General features: G+C 29.8%; 2 protein-coding genes across 6 annotated transcripts; both read right to left on the bottom strand.

The window, feature by feature from the left end:
• Nucleotides 1–1777: 1777 nt before the first annotated feature.
• LOC145184072 (uncharacterized) lies at nt 1778–3114 on the bottom strand. The gene is made up of 2 exons (XM_080059633.2): nt 2679–3114; nt 1778–2537 (listed from the first exon to the last, which is right to left on the bottom strand). The coding sequence occupies exons 1-2, from the start codon at nt 3078–3080 to the stop codon at nt 2127–2129; spliced, it is 813 nt and encodes a 270-aa protein (XP_079915759.2). The 5' UTR covers nt 3081–3114; the 3' UTR covers nt 1778–2126.
• A 499-nt stretch (nt 3115–3613) lies between these two features.
• LOC145184071 (PHD finger protein 12-like) lies at nt 3614–19366 on the bottom strand. 5 transcript variants are annotated; one of them, XM_090093591.1, is made up of 18 exons: nt 19209–19366; nt 18856–19034; nt 18185–18257; nt 17907–18099; nt 17769–17808; nt 17646–17681; nt 17190–17322; nt 10452–10561; nt 10289–10346; nt 8105–8233; nt 5588–5890; nt 5421–5480; nt 5068–5326; nt 4814–4893; nt 4625–4697; nt 4466–4549; nt 4309–4391; nt 3614–4167 (listed from the first exon to the last, which is right to left on the bottom strand). In XM_090093591.1, exons 1-18 carry the CDS (start codon nt 19254–19256, stop codon nt 3706–3708), a joined length of 2403 nt encoding a protein of 800 aa, XP_089949717.1. In that variant the 5' UTR covers nt 19257–19366; the 3' UTR covers nt 3614–3705. The 5 variants fall into 5 exon arrangements, 4 of the variants coding, with proteins under 4 accessions (XP_089949717.1, XP_089949718.1, XP_089949720.1 ...); XM_090093592.1 differs by having other exon boundaries at nt 17907–18060; XM_090093594.1 differs by having other exon boundaries at nt 17907–18060; nt 18847–19034; nt 19209–19288.
• Nucleotides 19367–19603: the final 237 nt, after the last annotated feature.

Genomic DNA, 19603 nt, shown 5'->3' with positions numbered 1-19603 from the left:
AGGATTATTGTTTTGACACTTTTAGACTATATGTGTCCCTTTATCCATGGTATTACATGGCTTAATCAGTTCACAAAGTATTGATACATAGACATGACATGATTAAAAGCTTTACATTACCCATCGGACTTATATCAGAGGAAGCTCAAGAGGCTAGAAATAAAGACTTCAAATCTTATCGCGAAAATTTCAGCCGAAAAACATCCAGAAAAGCAACAAATACTGATCTTGTTAATAGACTCCTAGCTTCCAGTGATCCTGTTATTTCATCACTGCGTAAATCAACATCACACCAAACAAATCATAAAGCATTTCCTTCAGATGTTTTACAGTTACTTAAACAATCTTCAAACGATATTATTGTTTTATAATTTTTTGATGTAATTTGAAATTGATAATGTTTTCTTACACTTTTTTTTGCTTTTATTATTCCTAAAACATTATTTACCTAAATACTCAATTGTTATTCAATATAGGTGGGTCAAAAATCCGATAAAATATTCAAATATCAATTTACCACTTTGTAACTAAGGAAAGTATCCGGTAACTAAGCAGTATAAGTATCCATAACAACTAAATCTTAAAAATTATCACTTTTATAAGAAGTGTGATCTCATATTGGTACTCATGCCAAATTCAGTGAATATAGCACTTATAAAATATCTACAGATAACAAAAGTAGGTTGTTGCTAAGCAAAATAAAGGTATCCATAGCAACGAAATAAAAAAATATTACCTTCATAAAAAGCGCAGACATATTAGTACTCATACTAATTTTAGTGAATATAGCTCTAATATTAAATTAGTTACGAATTTTGTCCAGTAAAACTGCATTCTGGCCCACTGTGCTTTGGTTTGGTATTTATTTTCCTTTGGTTACCATTTTTAAGTTGATTGTATTCTATTCAGTTGTGAGTTTAAATTATAAAATTCTTAATGGGTGTTCTTCATGTTCCCACAAGTAAATTGTATAGTTCGAATCGAAATTACCTATTAGGATATACTTTGAATCTTGATCTGCTAAGTGAATTCGACTGCTGACTTTTGACCACTTTGGTCTGCTATTTTGTTAGCTTTTGGTTTGTTTTCAATTTGATGTAACTTAATGGTAAGTTATAATACTCTTTGTGAATGTGCATACATTGTGCCCTCCTCCTTCCTAAATTATTTGGGAAGACGAGCAAAAAAGTTTAGGAGGACAAACTTTTCCCAACACAAAATTTACTACTATTCATTGAAATAAGTGTTTAGTGATAACCCAATGTCCTCCACTATCAAAGTCAAAAACTTGGAGCGTCTTTTCATTTAGTAGTCCTTGCTGTTAGAAAAATTACACCTCTAAAAAAGTTAGAAATTTTTTGTGTGACTAGAAAATATTGAAATCCGAATTAACATAAGTAATCTTGACGTTTTTAAACTTTAATCAGTGTTATTTGATACATCACTTTAACTAGGATTTTAAATCTTTTTGTAACAAAACTTCTGTACAGCTTTAAGAGTCGACGATTAGAGTTTACAAAAAATGATTTAAGTAACTTAATAAAAAAAAATTGTCGTTATTACATCACGAGATTCCTTTTCACAAATCACAAGTTTTTACTTAATTTTGTTTACGCGTAAAAGTTACGGGAAAGTTGTAAGAATAATTGGTGAATACCAAAACTTTTACATAAAAAGTTTAACGAAAATGAATAAATCAGGCGGACTTTTTTTGCGTTCGTAGATACTTGTGAATTCCCTTCTAGGAGGTAAAATCATTTGCAAGAACATCTCAAACTCAATTCAAACATGTTTTGTATTTTGTAGTTTTAAGTAATATTATTTTTAACATATACTTTACTCTATTTATGATTCCGCTATGAAATTTTTTTAGGCAGGCTAAACTTAGGTTTCTTTCCGTTTGTAACTTATTAGTAACTATATCGTACCGAAATAAAGTGGAAAAACTATTTAATTGATTGTAATAGCATATAAAGATCTAATTCGATAAGGAATAGGTAAGATTTAACGATCGCAATGAAGCATGATTAACATAATAAATAACAAATTCTGAATGTCTTTCATTCACAATCCACTCGAATAACACCAAAATGAAATATAATGAAAGCACAATTCAAAACTGCTTTCTACTGATCAGCATGTTGGTAGTGACAACTCATGTTTCCTATTCGTAAACAAGAGGCTAGTGGCGGTAATGTAGATGTGCTTGGTACGACAGTCGTTTGATCATTCACAAAATTAAAATTTTCATTTCGAAAATCAGAAACACGAGAATTACTGTTGATCGCTGCTTTACGGTTTTTCCTTCCTTTGCTAGGATATAGTTCACCTAAAGAATCCGGTATAGAAGATTTTGGCGGACGACCTCTTTTTGATTTAACAGTTTCTGAATCAAAGTTTGTTAAAGGTTGATCACACCCATTATCTAAGTGACTTTTCATGTGATAGCGAAGTTGAGTTGCTTGTGGGTAAGCTTGAGCACACATCCCACATTTGTATGGCTTCACACCTGTGTGTATTCGTTCATGTTGGTTTATCTGAATAAGTAAAAAAAAGAGAGTTTTATTAAACTCTACAATTAAATTAGTAATGTTGAATATGTTAATTATTTTCAACGAATATCATTTCAGTAATAACTATATACCATATTTTCAAAATGAAGTAATGGTCATTTATACCTGACTTTTTTGTTTGAAAGATTTTGTACAATAGCTGCACTGGTAAGGTCGAACATTAGTATGTGTTCGCAAATGTTGATCAACATGACAGCGTTGGCGAAACTTCTTCCCGCAAACGTGACACATGAATGGGCGTTCTCTAATTTCTTCTTCTTCAGATTGTAGAGAGAGTTGTTTAGGAACTATTTTTTCTGAAGAAGCACGATCCTGGTTTTTCGAGTAGATTTCATTAAAGTTTATTATTATTTTTTCTGGTTCATTAAGGCACGTACTTGTGTCACTCTTATGCTTATCATATTGCAACGTAACCAGATCGGATGACTTTTGTTCAAGAAGTATTTGCATAGGGCATTCTCTTGGAAAACATGGGAAAGAAACGACCTCTTCCATAGCAACAACCATCTGCTAATATTTGTTCTTTATACTAAAGTAAAAATGATTTTAAATAAACTTAAATTGAATATAAAATTAAAAAATACAAAAACAAAGTTTCCATTTTTTGTGCACAAGCTTTTTATTCACGTAAAAGAAAAAAAAAAGAGAAAAACCAAACAAAAAAGAGAAAGACCAAAGAAAATTAAATAATGAACATTAGGTCTTTCCACTCCTTTTAACGAGTGTGTGGCTCGACATTACATTTCTTACACCAACTCCTATGTCGAGTTAGACTCAACAATTTAGTAACACAACTTTTAAAAATAATTTAAATTATCAAATGTATTTTTTTTTTTCTTTTAAATACTTAATATATCTCATTCTGAATACTCCGAATACGCAAAATACATATATTTTGTCAAGTTTTGCCTTTTAGGTAATTAAAAGAAAAAATTAGGAGTTCAAAGGGTTAAAAATGAAAAAGGGTAAAAACGAAAGTTTTAAAGCAACCAAAAACCGAAAAAAGGGTTATATGCAAGTTTATAGGGTAAATATTCACATTTGCCGATATTATTATATTTAAAAGTAAAATAAAAATAATTTTAAAACAACTTTAGAAAACAATTTATTAATGTTCTGCATTCATAGCAGCTCACGTTGCACATTGATTTTTAAATGTTGAACATTCCTCGCTTTCACTTTTAATTAACTCGTTTGGTGGGTTTGAAGACGCGTTATAATCGTCCACTGGTAGAATATAGCTGTTACATTCAACTATACTGAATACAAAATGTAAACAACCTAATTTAATATAACTGCCGTGATGCAAAATAGCAGTTCCTTCCCAGCCAGCACCACTTCCGCCAATCAAATTGGACGCACTGGCTCGACAGTTACAGCTGCGAGTTATGAACTCGGTACCTAAACCTTTCGTTGTTCTTCCTATTGGAGGTTTTTTCTTTTTTTGTTCGCAATCTTGGGATCTAGATTCGAATTTAGCATTACTCGAAGTAATGTGAGGTTTCAGTTTTTCTGAGAAGTCACAAGAGTAAAGAACATTATCCACTATCGTCCCATGTTCCGAATAATTTAAAAGTTCAAACTGTCGCGACTCCTACATAAAAAAAAAATTCGCTTAAAGGAATTTTAAAAAAAAAAAAAAGGTCTTAACAAGTAGTTTAAATTAGAAAATATCTTAAAAAAAAAAAAAAACAGTAAAAATACCTTATCAAAAAAACAAAAACAGTAATAATACCTTATCAAAAAAAATTGTCGCATGTTTACCAGATACATAATTGCAGAAGCCATAATTCGATAAACATAAATCCATATCAGCACCTATTGAAATCAAATAACCTTGTAACTTTCTCCTTAAAAAAAAAAAAAGCACTTCACAACATTAACAGATTTACCTTGTCCTGCATTAATCGTCATATAACGCATATAACAAGCAGGAGCTAGTCCGTTTAACGAGGACAAAACTGCAACAGCTTTCTCTAAACGAGCAGGTGAATTTAAAACCTCTGCTAAATTAATTCTCCTTTGTAAAAAAAAAAAAAAAAAATTTATACTTGTTTGTGTTGTTTGTAAATGAACTTTTTTCTCAGATAAGCCAGGCTTGCTAAATTTAGGCATTTGTTGGCTCTGTTCAAATAATGTAACAGAAAATTTAATGATTTCATATTTTATGGGGGAATTTTAAAAAAGAGTAAAATGCTTTAATTCAAAAAAACTTCATTCTTAGAGATAAGCATTGGAACCTTTTTCTCAACTAGCTGTTGAAGTCTTTGGAATGCAAGAATCCGAACAAGTCGATCATCAAGTTGAGACAAGGTTGGATCTGTTAGGAAATAGAGCATAAAAACTACCTCCAGAAACAATAATAAATAATTATTTTAGCCAAAAAAAAAAACATAGCAGCCATTACAATCCCAGCAAAAATACAAGTATTACTGAAATTTTAAATCTTTTATTTGAAAGCATAACTAGAATGATATCAATAGTAAAAACAAACCTTTAAGAACCTCTGTGCTTATACTGCTCACCATATGGCTGCCAGAGTTAACTATAGAAGGGGCTTTAGGTGTTAGATTAGATATTTTCAGAGGTTGCACATTTCTACCATTACACTCCGAATATAATTTTGAGTGAAGTTGTGGAACAGTTGAAGGGGAACTGACAATTAATCCATCTAAACCAATAGCAGATGGTGGCTCAGAATCTAACTTTAAAGTTGAACGGGTTTCAAGATTAATTTCTTCTACTTTAAAACCCTAAAATTTTTAACTATAGTTTGCAATCTTAATTTGGCTGGAGACCTTCTGTTGGAACAACAACAAAACCAAAAATTAATAGAAGTAAATATACCTCTTTTACAGAAACACAACTTTCAACCTTACAATTTATATTGTCTTGAGCCATCAAATCCTAATGCAAAAAAAAAAAAAATTCTTCTTTTTTTTTCAACACTTAATTTTTTTGCAAAACAATCTAACAATATTTTGTTTCCAAAAAATTTTTCCAATAAAAATTACCTCATTATCAGTTAATGGAACATCTTCTTTACAGATAACAGATTGAGGATTTTCAAACTCTATTTCTTGATTTTTCTGTATATTGCTTATTTCAAGAGAACTTGTGATAAATTTTGTTGTTGTACTAGTTGCGATTGATGAGGTAGTTACAGTAACTGTTTCTGATGGAATATTCCCAGAACTGATCACAAGAGTTGTTGATGAAAACTGAGAGCTAATTGATTTGATTGGTACAGTGTAAGATTTTTTCCTTTCAAGTGATCCAGCAATTGAACATTGCAAGTCAATAATACCTTTAAGCCACTAACAAAGTAATATTTTACATATATTTGAGGATAATGCAAGGTGTATTGTTAAAAAATAATAAAAGTTTAGATTTAAAAATTAATCTTTTAAAGCGGATTCAGAATAACTTAAAAGGTGATCTATAAGAGTAATGAAATAGTTGGTAAGATTTGAGACTACAATTTTTTTAAAATACACTCAAATACAAACAGCCTTTTTCAATAAATAAGCATTCTATTAAGTTTGCATTAAAACTTTTAAAGAGTTACAATATGTAAATGAAGTTTGTGTCTTTAGTAACCAATTGCGTATTGTTATAGAAATGATTCTATAAGTTTCTATATGAAATTGATAAGATCACTTGGGTTTTGATATTAGCAATATCATTGTTGTATTGTAAAAGTTACAATATTTATCATGATAATATTGATTTAATTATTGTTAAAAATGTATAACGACATTTTTTTAAAAATTACACATACATTTTTAACAATAATTAAATTGATTTTATTGTAAATATTTGTCAAGACTTTTCGATGTTTTATGATATTTTTCATTAGATATAATTAAATGTTAAGTTAAAAATATTATTTTTACTTACTTTGCAAAAAATATTCTTAATCTATTGGATCAAAATATTGATAAAAATTAAAAATCGCCTATTTTTGAATACCACTTTTAAGATTAAGCTGGTTAGGAGGACATATCATCTGTTTGTTTAATTTTTAAAAACAAAAACAGTCAAAAAAATTATTTTTTAAAAAAGAAATAGCTTTTTTAAAAATAATAATAACAAGAGTGGTTAATTCATTTAAAATTCAGGTAAGACCATTTTTTAAATTTGTAATAAATACTTGTTAGTAGTTAAAATGTTGTCTATTTGAAATGCCGCTGCAAATTGTATTTAAAACGTTTTTTAAAAACTTTTCTAGTAAGTTTTAAGATCCTCTTTAAAGTAATTAGACGTACATAATTAAGCTCTTAAGCTCGAAAAACTGTTATTTTTTTTGAAGAAAGATAATAAAATTTTAGTTTGAATTAGTATTATAATTGTAATTGTACAACATTTTGAAGGATGCTAAGTCCAAGGACCGAATTTTGGAATCACTTTGAGGAAGAAGTCAGTACTACACTTGATGGAGAATGAGTTGTTATTACAAAATGTAACTATTGTTATGCAATTTGCAAGTTGGCAGACAGCAACATATCTGGCATGAAATCATATGATCTTTTTTAAAATGTTGGAATGGAAGAAGCTCCTGCAGCAATGACTGCCTATTCTAGCCTGGCACCACCTCCAAAGTCGGACATTGTCGATGAATGGGAAATGTTTAAAAAAATCCCTGGGGTTATTGGTGTGGACATACTGGATTTTTGGAGAGCAAGTAAATAAAAAGTTTCCTCTCCTTGCTTGGGCTGCTTAAAAATGGTTATGTGTGCCTGCTTTCATAGCATCTTTAGAAAGAAGAAATTTTAGCCTTCAGTGCCGATGGTGCAATTGTCTCTTATAAAAGAACAAAATTGCAGCCTCAACAAGTTGAAATTGTTGTATTGTTAATATTTGTTGTAATTGTAATTGTTAACATTGTTGTACATTCAGCAAGACTATCCTAAGGTCCAGATCAAAAGATCACTTCTAATCAGTTAGGATGAAAAAGAAAAAGATTTGTTTGAAGAGGCTTCTACCAAGTACTCTCAATATTCAGCTGCTTCAAATCAGGGACCTACTTCGGCTCTTAAACCAGCAGTTAAAATTGATGACTAACTTAAATTGGCTTATTGCCTTTGTGGCACGATTGGTATACTTCATTGCTTAAAGCTTGTAAAATTTGCCAATGTGCATTTGTCAGTAATTTTATTAGTTAGTTAGGTCTTTAAAAAAATTACCTTTTTAGTTAGAAAAAAATAAAAAATGTCATTTAATATTGAAATGTATTGATATGTATCTTGTATTTACGACATGAATTACAAATGTATTGTAATAATTACAATACTTATCTTAAGTCAACAATAAATATTATAACTTTTCCAAAAAAAATCAAAACTTTGTTATAAGTATTTCTTAGAAACAATATTATCATTATATATCGAAAAAAATGATACGCACAACCCAATATCATTTTGTATTGTAACAAAAAAGGTTTAAATACATGGATGCTTAGTCATTAGTAATGTTAAATTTGTGTTAAGCAGTGGTAGTAATGTTAACTAAAACATAACAATAAACTAAACTTGTTCTTTTTCCTCAGCAGTTGGCATACTGAAAGGTTTCATGTGTGGTAGAAGAATATCAGGCTGAGCATTGTCTGACATTAAAAGAGCAGGTGGGTTTTTGTACTGTGCTTTTACAATATCTGGTACCTAAAAGTATGAACAAGAAAAACAAAATTTTTCTTTTTGTTAGTACTAGAAATCACAGAAGAAGTCATAACACCTTCTTTAGAATTTAAAATCTTTACTATTACATTATTTTTTTGCTGAAATAAAAATCTTGTTCTTTAAATTTTTAAGATCTTTTTTTTAAAATTTAAAAACTTGAAATAACACTCTTCTTTAATATGATATTTAACTGGTTCAACAAGGGGTCAGATGAACTAATCAATTCCTTTTTTCTTAAAATCTGCACTAATAGATTACTCATAATTTTTTAAAACAGAATTTTTCAAGCTATTTACATTTAACCGCAAAATTAACGCACCATGTATACATTCCAATTTATTTTAATTTTCATCAATATTATCATGTGTTTTGACAAACATATTAAGAATAGAACAGAAATATTTCAATGATAATAATAAAATTTACTTTGTGTGCATAAAAATAATCATTTTACTATATTTTGTTAAATGAACCATTATTTTTGGTTTTAGTTTTTTTTTCACCACCTCAAATCATTGAAATTTAAATTAAAACATTTTTGAACACCTCTTGATGTTTGACAGTGCCATGGCATACTTTCAATTAGAGATCTAATTGTTTCTTGAGGGATATCTTCCCACATGCGGATAAGACTTTGTTGCAGGCTATTAGATGGTGAATGTTGGCTTCTAACACGGCAGCTCATTATGTTCCAAAGATGCTCTGTTGGGTTCATATCTGTACTGCAAGCTGGGCAATCCAAAACTTCAATACTAAAATTATTTAAGTATTAAGCAACAATATATGCCGTATGTGGTCTAGCGTTATCCTACATAAGAAGGAATCCATCTCCAATGTACAGTGCACATTGGAGATGGGTTTCTTCTTATGCAGGGTAACACAAAAGGTACTAAAATGTCTACTATATATTGTTGAGAAGTCAGATATCTACCATCAACAGTAAAAAGCTCTGTGCGAGCTGCTAAAGATATTCCAACCGATACCATTAATGAGCCGCCTCCATATAAAGTGGTTTCTCGAACATTACAAGCGAAATATCTTTCATTTAGTCTTCTGTACACCCTTGGGCGGTGATCAGAACTTACAAAACAAAACCTTGACTCATCTGTAAATAAGACCTGTCCTCAATCATGTATTTCTTAATTCATATGCCTCTTTGAAAAAACCAGCCTTTTTCTTCAGTGGCCTACAGACAATCTGGGACCAATAGCTGCTGCCCAAGATGGTAAATTTAAAGCACCAAGTCTTTTTCTTATGGTATCTTGACTAACAGCAGTTCCATGAACCTCAGCAAGTTGCATTTGGAGACTTCGTGCAGTAGTGAACCGTTCTCTCAATGTTTGAAGCGTTAAAAACTGGTCCTCCACAGCATTGGTAGCTTGTTTTTTGCCTCGGCCAAGTCATCTAGCGTGATTATTGGTCTCTACAAACCTTTGCAGAACCCTACGGACTGTTATATGAGACACTCCAAATCTTCTACCAGTTCAGGATTTGTTAATCCTTCATTGGATGAAGTAACAATTGCAACACATTCATCACAACTTAAATTTCCTTTAGAACGCTGCATTGTGAACATCTGTTCACAATGCAGCATGTGTTACAATTGTTACTTTGAATGTGTTACAATTGTTACTTTAAAGGTATTGGTTTTAAATTGTTTTAACAGTAGAAAAGATAACTGTCATTTGAGCAACACATCTATGTTGCTCAAATGACAGTTATCTTTTCTACTGTTAAAACAATTTAAAACCAATACATACTTTTCTTTTAGAAGTGAGGTTTAATTACAGCAAAGCATGCTACACATGAAAAGCTGCTATAATTTTGAAATTAAATAAGGGAAATGGAATAAAACCTACAATAGGCATAACAACAAACATTATTATTGTCTTTGTAATTGATAAATTGGGAAATAAATAATATTTTTCAAAATAAATCAGTTTATAAGTGGTGCGTTAATTTTGCGGTTTAGTGTATGTTAGAGTAACTCTTGAAAGGTGGTAAAAATACAGTTATATATTATAACAAAATCCTCACCACACAAGCCCTTTTTCTTTTTGGTTGATGAGTTTTTCTATTCATTAGTATTCTTTCCCTTCAAAAAAAAATTCAGAAAAATCATGAAAAGATAATCATAATTTCAACCAGAAGAAAATCAAAGAAAGCAATTTTCTTAAAACAGCAATAATTTTTTTTTTACTTTTTAGCCCTGAAAAAAAACTCCAGTTTTACAGCATTGTGATTGACACTTGAACGAAGTTCTTCAACAATTTGTGCTCTTTCACTGAATTTCGACATCCGCAAACTTGGCTAAAACAATGTTAAATAAAAACCACTGATATTGTAACAATATATAATACTATATAGTATAAACTAAATTACAAGAAGCAAAGAAACACATAAAAAAATATTAGTTATAAACTTATACCATACCTATTTTTCAGTTTTATTAAAATCTTTTTAACAAAAACATTTATCAATTTTATGATTAAAGTGTTTTGAGTCAACAGTAACATATACGTAAAACACATGACATAGTTTGCAATTCTAAAGAACATAGTAAAATCAGTTTTACAATCCCTAAATACTCATTTTAGTATTTGGAAATTTATACATATACTTACATATACATACATACATAAATTTTTATGTGTCTATATATATATATATATATATATATATATATATATATATATATATATATATATATATATATATATATATATATATATATATATATATATATATATATATATATATATATATATTAGGCTGTCCCATTTTCATTATTTGATAATGATTAGATCAGTGTTTTGTTTGATTTTATCAACCATGTCAAACTGCATAAAAATGGGTAAATTGGGTCAACTGCGTATCTTTGAACTCACTTCAGACTTAACTAACGGTTTTATTCAAACTGCTCCCGATTTTTTTATAACTAATGAGGGTTAATAGCACATGGTTCAACATAAGATTAGCCTGTATCTTTCAAACTGTGACTACACAAGCACTGTAAAAATAGGCTTTTTTCACCCAAAAATCATGATTTTTAAACTTTAGGTGGCTTGTGTAGTCACAAAAATAAAGTTAGAGCTCTAAAACTTTACAGATCTCATTTTCTTACATGTATGCAGCAGAAAAATGCTAGGAGCAGTCAAAATAAAATGTGACCCTGAAAACAGGACACCCTTATATATATATATATATATATATATATATATATATATACATACACACACACACACACACACACACACACACACACACACACACACACACACACACATACATGCAGACATGACAGAAACTAATAGACATCAAAATAAATATTATTTTGATGCTTTTCATTGCTTTTAATTCATGATTAATATTACTTAAAGGTAATAATATTAGTAAATCAATTTAGATTACTTGCCTAAAATTACATATATTATTAAAAAAAAACAAACCAAAGGAGCATCAGACTTATCTGAATTTCAGTGAGGATACAGGGTCAACATGAAGTTAATCTTAGTCAAAGCAAAATATCTAAATATCTTTGAATACCTCTTTCTACTGTTAATAGAGTGATTGTAAAATTCACTTAAGGGCAAGGAGTGCATAGAACCTCATCCAAGTCAATCTGGACCCTCTGAAAGAACTTTGCATCTTGTCAAAAGAAATTTTGAAAAGGATCCATAGTTCAGGGCCTCTGATATAACAGCACAAACTGATACTAGTCAAAGGTATCTTTACAAGCTGGGGTACTACCTTCTCTGCCCCAGCTAATATCAAGTGCAGAAGAGACTGGGCTAATGAGATGTTGGAAAGACCCATGACCTTTTTTGAAAACTGGTATTTTCTCTGATGAGTCTCTGAGATTTGCATTATTTGCCCACAGTGGAAGAGTATGGGTATGGAGACTCTGTAGTCAAGAGTTTGATTCAAAAAGACCGCAGCCAACAGTGAAACATTGGGATTTTTCAGTAATAGTATGGGGTGTAATTTGGAGTAATGATTGCTCAGAGTTTGTTGAGTGTGAAGGAAACATTAATAGCCAAGTATGTTTCTATATAACAGAAAAAGGCTCCTTCCAATATTTTTGTGATACAATTAGTAAAGTTGAATCCCTATTTATGAAAGATGGAGCTTCATGTTACACTGCTCAAGCAACGCAAGATTGGTTTGGACAGAATGGGGTCAACAAACTTCCATTGCAAGTCCCGAGATATGAACCCTTTTAAACACCTTTGGGGCATGTTCAACTGAAACCCATGAAAAAGAACAAGAAGCCATTTTCTAAGGCCAAACTTTTATGGTTATTGTGGGAATAATAACCCTAAAAGTTATTAGAATTCTTCCCATAACATGTAAAGAAATTCCTCAAGATGATATTCATCAACTCATCACTGGCATGCCTAGAAGGAACCTTGCATTAAAAAAAAGGGGGGATGTCAACAAACTACTAGGTATTTAATTTGTGACCATTTACAAATATTTAATTTGAATAAAATAAAACTACTTGTTTAATGAAATAAATGGCTTCTGTAAGCGTTCATTAATTTCTGCCATGTTTGTGTGTATATAGACATTTATGTGTTACAATATAATATTATATATATATATATATATATATATATATATATATATATATATATATATATATATATATATATATATATATATATATAATATATATTACATATATATGTATATATATACATATAAAGTATTGGACAAAACATTTGCAACCAACATCCAACAATGCTAAAAAGTGTTCCTAATTTTACATGTCTTAAAAACGAAACGAACTATACTACCACAGCAAACAGTTCAGGAGTCTGGAGTCATAGCATGCCATGACATGAGCAATCAGCTGACAGGTGACAGCACACAGGCAGAATTTTGTTGACAAGTGCCATTTTGCAGCGGACAAAAAAAGTGCAACTTTTTTGGTTTGTTTCATTTTCTTAAGTCTGGTCCGTGCCAACGTCACGGAATTTTTTTAATATTTAAAGGAAGTATCCAGAAGTTTCCAGAAGCATGCAGAAGCTTCCAGAAGATTCCAGAAGAAGCATCTGGAAGCATCCAGTAGCATCCAGAAATATCCAGAAACATTCAGAAGCATCCAGACCCATCCAGAAGCTTCCAGAAGCATCGAAAAGAAGCATCTAGAATCTTCCAGAACAGGTTCATACAGGTTCATTTTACTATATAAGAGACATGTAAATCAACATTTAATTCAGTCAGTATATGGAAGTCAATCAGTCAGTATTATCAAGACAGTTTATCGAAGTGAGTTTTATCAAAGTGTTTTATCGAAGAACATCAATACAAGAAGTGAAATACAACAAGTGTTTCATTACATCAATACAGTCCACATCCAACCAAGACATTGTGTTCCACAGAGCATTATTGTATCATCACAAGGTAAATGTAACATGGTAAGCCTTGAGAAGCGTGATTATTTATTTTTAATATTTTTATGACTTCAAGTGCAAAAATGGCTCCCGACAGTCTTGGATTGGAACTGAGAAAGAAAATTATTGGCGATTACGTAAGTGGAATGTCACAAAAAAGTATTTGTGATAAATATCGCGTGAAAAAATGGACCGTATCAAGACTATGTTCCAAATATCGTTCTACGGGGAAGTTGGCAGCAGATAACAAAGGTGGAAGACCGCGTTCCACCACTTCTAGAGAGGATTCTATGATCGTCAGATCAGTCAAGAAGGATCCCTGGATATCATCAGTCGAGATACAAAAGTAATTAGAGCTGCCTGTATCAGACCGAACAATCAGACAACATGCTGCTGAAGCCGGATTGTTTTCTCAACGCCCTGCAAAGAAACTGCTGATTTCACTAAAAAACCAGAAGAAAAGACTCCTGTTTGCTACATCTCATATTGACTGGAATGTGCAGAAATGGCGAACTGTCCTGTTCAGTGATGAATCGAAGTTCAACATCATTGGGAGCGATGGCATTTGCCGTGTACGTCGACCGGCCAGAAAACGCCTCAATTTACGTTACTGCCATAAGACCATGAAGCATGGTGGAGGCAACGTAATGGTCTGGGGGTGTTTTTCTGCTAACGGTCTAGGTCCAATACATCGAAACGATGGAATAATGGACCGTTTCATGTATAAAAATATCCTGAAAGATGTTATGTTACCTCATGCTGAATGGAATATGCCAATAAAATGGGTTTTTCAGCAAGACAACAATCCGAAACACACTGCAAAAGTAGTCAAGCAGTGGTTTCAAGACAACCACCTATCGGTGATGGATTGGCCACCTCAATCTCCAGATCTCAACCCTATCGAGAACCTGTGGGAGATTGTCAACCGCAGAATTAATTGTGAAGGTGTTCGTAATAAGGATCAACTGTTTGAACAAATCCAAAAAGCCTGGGCAGTGATTCCATAAAGTTTCATTGATCACCTGATCGAATCTATGCCTCAAAGATGCAAGGCTGTTATCAACAACAAAGGATTCGCCACGAAATATTGATAGCGAAATACAGCTTGGTCAACATTTTGTCGAGTTGCACTTGTTTTGTCCAGAAGGAAATCAACTTTTTTTAATACTTTTGATTGATTTATTAACTTTCGTGTACAAATAATGAACTTTGTGATGAAGAAAACTTAAAGAACTTTGTCTCTAAACAGTTACATAGTTATTTCTCTAAATTGAAAAAATGCAGCACTTTTATATAAAGAAACTAATTTAGCACTATTTGGTTGCAAATGTTTTGTCCAATACTGTATATATGTATATATATACATATATACTCTCTCTCTCTCTCTCTCTCTCTCTCTCTCTCTCTCTCTCTCTCTATATATATATATATATATATATATATATATATATATATATATATATATATATATATATATATATATATATATATATATATATATATATATATCATATACATATATATGTATATATACACCTATTTTTTCATGGTTTGAAATCATACAAACTGAGTTTATTTTCCAAAAAGCAAGTTCTTAAAAGGAAATGAAAAAACTGTATTTATTTCTACATTCAATCTCTTTGAGATTGCACATGCAAATGCATTTGCTATAATGACCATTAAAGAAAATAATTTATTAACTATGCAAAAGTAAAAAAAACTGATCTGGATTAATGGGTAGAATTGATTTTAAGCATAGAAAAGTGAAATGTGTTGAAAAGAAAACAATAGAATAATACTGAACTAATAGAAGCATATAAGTTTGAAAGTTTATTACTATCATAGAGGAATATATTTTATACAAATAAGATGTTAAATCTTAAATTTTTAGATCAACTATTAGAACAAGATATTTACCATGCAGATAATATATTTTCAAACTTATTCATTGAACTTTTTTCTTAGAAGTCTCTTTCATCATCAAATATATTCTTCTTTAAACATTTTCAGAAAGCTAGGCCTCATATTGACATATTTACAGGCCTTAGTGTATTCCTTGTTAAAATTTAGATAAAAGCTTGGTATTGTGCACCTCTAAGTCCCAAATCGGGACTTTTAATTATCAAAAGCACTTTTTCAGTACCATGATCTTTTTATTTTGCAAACTGCATTAGGGAAATTTATAAAACATTTATGGTACTTGAGCCAGGAAGCTGTTTTGAACAAATTATCAGCAACAAAAGGTGCCAAGCAAATAAATGTAAAAAAAACTACTACTGAAATCTTAGAAAAAGGAATGTTATTTCATAATCAGGAAAATTGCAGAATTTTTCACAAGATTTAACATAGACCCAGATTTTTTTTAAAAGCAATCTGTCAACCAATGACTTATTTTACAATAGGTTACAAGTGGTGGCTGTTAAATTGATGACAGCTTATAATAAAGTCATTACAAAAAACTAAAAGCATAAACAGAACTTATTAAAAGAAATGAAACTTGCACCACTTTCCAGATTCAAAAAAAGAAGCTATGCAGGTTCAGAATATCAAATTGTTCTCATAAATAACAACAACTCATTGTTTAATAAATATGTTCATGAAATATTACTGTTTTCCATATATTTAAAGAACAAAACATTTTTCTTTCTTTTCAAGCAATTTATCAAATAACATTCTTGTTTTTATTTATTAAAAGATAATGTGATTGTTTAAATAAAACAGGAAATGATTAACTAATAAGGAAAATCAGAAAACACATTCTAGATTATTATTTAAAACTAGCTGGAATCCCCTGTACAATTCACCAATTTTCCAGCTATTAAATGTAAAACTTTACTATATTAATCAGAAATGCTATTGTATCTATGTTGCCATGTTTTTGGGAACTAAAACACACTGTGGTAATCTAGCTTTTTTGCAACAAACACATTGATAAATCACAATAATCTCTCCAAACAAAAACCTGCTTTAGAAATTTTCTTGTTTATTTATACTGTATACTTTTCCAAAAATATCACTCGAAAATTGCCATAAAAAACTGCTGACACATATTTAAAATTTTTTGGTTTTCAATGGTAAAAACTATTAAAATTATTAAATATATATATTAGCTCCCTAATCACCTCCTAACTGGGGGCAAGGAGGGTCAGAGGGGGCTGGTACTTGATTCCCTGGGAAAAATTAGACCTTTATACAAAATTTGGTGAGGATCAGATCAAAACTGTGTTTATTATATAGCACACATACACACTTGCATAATTTAATCTTTATATATAAGATCACATATATATTTACATACATACATACTTACATGTATGTATGTATGTATGTATGTATGTATGTATGTATGTATGTATGTATGTATGTATGTATGTATGTATGTATGTATGTATGTATGTATGTATGTATGTATGTGTGTGCGTGCATGAGTGCGTGCGTGAGTGCGTGCGTATGTATGTATGTATGCATCTATACATAAAAAATTTAATGAAAGTTTTGAGTATTAAGTTTAGCCATGAAATTTAATATTAACAACTAACCTCAAAGTTCTCTGGATGGTTGGGACACATCCATAACCCAATCGGTTCTTGTGCAAGAGGTGGCATCAGGCAATCTTGATGGAAGACAAGTGGGCAAAAATCACAATTAATCAGACTATTAACCCTCTCTGATCTACATAAGAAAACAATTGTCAAAATTAACAATAAAAAATTAATTTAGAACAACAAAAAACTGGTGCTAAAGCACTTGATTTGAAACACTTGAAAAAAGAATTGAATTAAAATATATAGTTTCATAAAGAATGTAAATTATAGTATCTTTAAAATATATTCTTACATCAGTTATAATTTACAATCTTTCTAATAAAAATGTTAATATATATAAATGTTAAACTGTTTTTGTGAACATACAGTAATCTCTAAGTAGATAAATAATAAAAAGGACAAAGAGCTTTAACTTTTAATTACTTTTTGCAAAAAACATTAATTACAAACCTTGTACAAACAAAACAAAGCCTTTTGGATTCTACTCTAAAATGAATTTTAAAAATTCATAATTTTTTACATAAAAAATCTCAGAGGTTTTCCAATCATTTCTGGATAAAAAATAAAACTCACTTTCTACTGCAATCAAAAGGCTTCTTTCTTTTACGATCCCCTTATAATATATGAAAAGTCATATTAGTAATAATATTTAAAACAAGTATGTTGTATATAAACAGAAACTTTTTCAACTGGAATTACATAAAACTGTACCTGGCATTACATAAAACTGTTGGATATTCATTGGAAGTTGAAACTCCCTGGGATTTTTATTTCGACATAGTGCTGTTAATTTCTCGAAAGGATTTAAGCCAAATTCACTGTCAGCAGGTGAGGATGAACGACTTGAACAAACACTCTTGCTACACTTATCAATAAATTGTAGCCCAATAAACTTCTGATCAATCTTTTAAGTTAGTAAAAGCCAAAAAGAATTTTTGCTTAATAATAGTTACAGTGATAAAACAAGGAGTCAAATTTTATTTACTCACATCTTTTCCATATTTACATTCATTACAAATCCATTCTCCTGTTGGAACATCTGCATCTTCTAGAGGAGGATCACTATATATAAAAAGTCATAATAACAATTATCCTTAAAACATATTATACCTGGCATAAATAAAAATGCCAGGTATAATTTTAAAAGAAAAGAACTTCTATCACAAATTTTGATGAAAATTTTTAAATAGCAGTTGCAAATATAAAAAATCTACTGAAAATTTTAAATTGGTCACAACTATTTAGTTTGACATTGATTCAATTACAAAAAATGCATGTACAGTTTAAATTTTTATTGGAAAAGTAAATGCTTAAAAACAAACAACTGTTCAAAACAAACAACTGTTCTATAGATCTATATTTTTCTAATTATAAAAAGTAAATCTATAACATTAAAATGTTTTCACTGGATATTTTTTGTTTTCATTTATTTCTAAAGTTATAAATATCAGATGCTTATTGTTTTCCTTCTAAACTATTTTCTTAAAATAAAAAAATAAAAAAAAAAAATTCTTAAAAAACACTAAAACAACAATAAAACACTAAACAAAGAAACATCTAATACTGTTGATTTTAATAGAATAAGAACACTCACAAAAAACAAGTTTAAATGCTGTTGTTTTAATATTAAAACTAGTTTGAATAAATTTACTATATCTACCAACACTGAAGATGAAATGAGGCAGGGCATTGATCACAACATAATAAATCACCATCTTCATGACAGGCATCACAACGATCATGATTAATGGCTTTTGGAGGACGTTTGTATACATTTTCTTGCAAAATCTGGCGCTTAAATTCCTCTGACTGAGGAGGAGCAACAAGCTTTTGAATCTCCTAAATAATGTAATGATGTATAGTAGTATTACTGGCATATTAATCACAGCTATCATAATAATACACCTACAGTAAATAGCTAATAGAAGTCTACTAATTAAGATATTTAATGTAAAACTTTGTATTTACTTTCAGAAACACAGAAGAATTAGATTAAATATGAAAGAAATTTACCTCCATAAGACCTCCTGATGTATCTAAGTCATACTCTACTTTCTCCATACAAATTGTTAAAGAACAAGACCTAAAACTTATAAAAGTTTTAATTTCTTCATTTATTAAAGTCCTCTTAAGTTATTTTTTACCATTAACATCATATAACAAATTTTAACTTCATGTAACAAATTTTATTACTTTAGCAGTTAATAGTAAAATAATTTTTTAGATAAAAATAACAAGACAAAAACAAATTACATTTACAAAATATTACTCAAACATCAAATTTTTAAAATAATTTTACAAAATTATATATATATATATATATATATATATATATATATATATATATATATATATATATATATATATATATATAAATAAATATTATGCTCAGTTGTAGTAATAATACA

The sequence above is a fragment of the Hydra viridissima genome, unplaced genomic scaffold (assembly GCF_058129835.1).
Source record: "Hydra viridissima isolate aposymbiotic clone 2 unplaced genomic scaffold, HvirCarnegie_v1 scaffold_7, whole genome shotgun sequence".
NCBI classification, from domain to species: domain Eukaryota; kingdom Metazoa; phylum Cnidaria; class Hydrozoa; order Anthoathecata; family Hydridae; genus Hydra; species Hydra viridissima.
The sequence above is the reverse complement of the archived record's forward strand: the minus strand, read 5'-3'. Positions and strand labels throughout refer to the sequence as shown.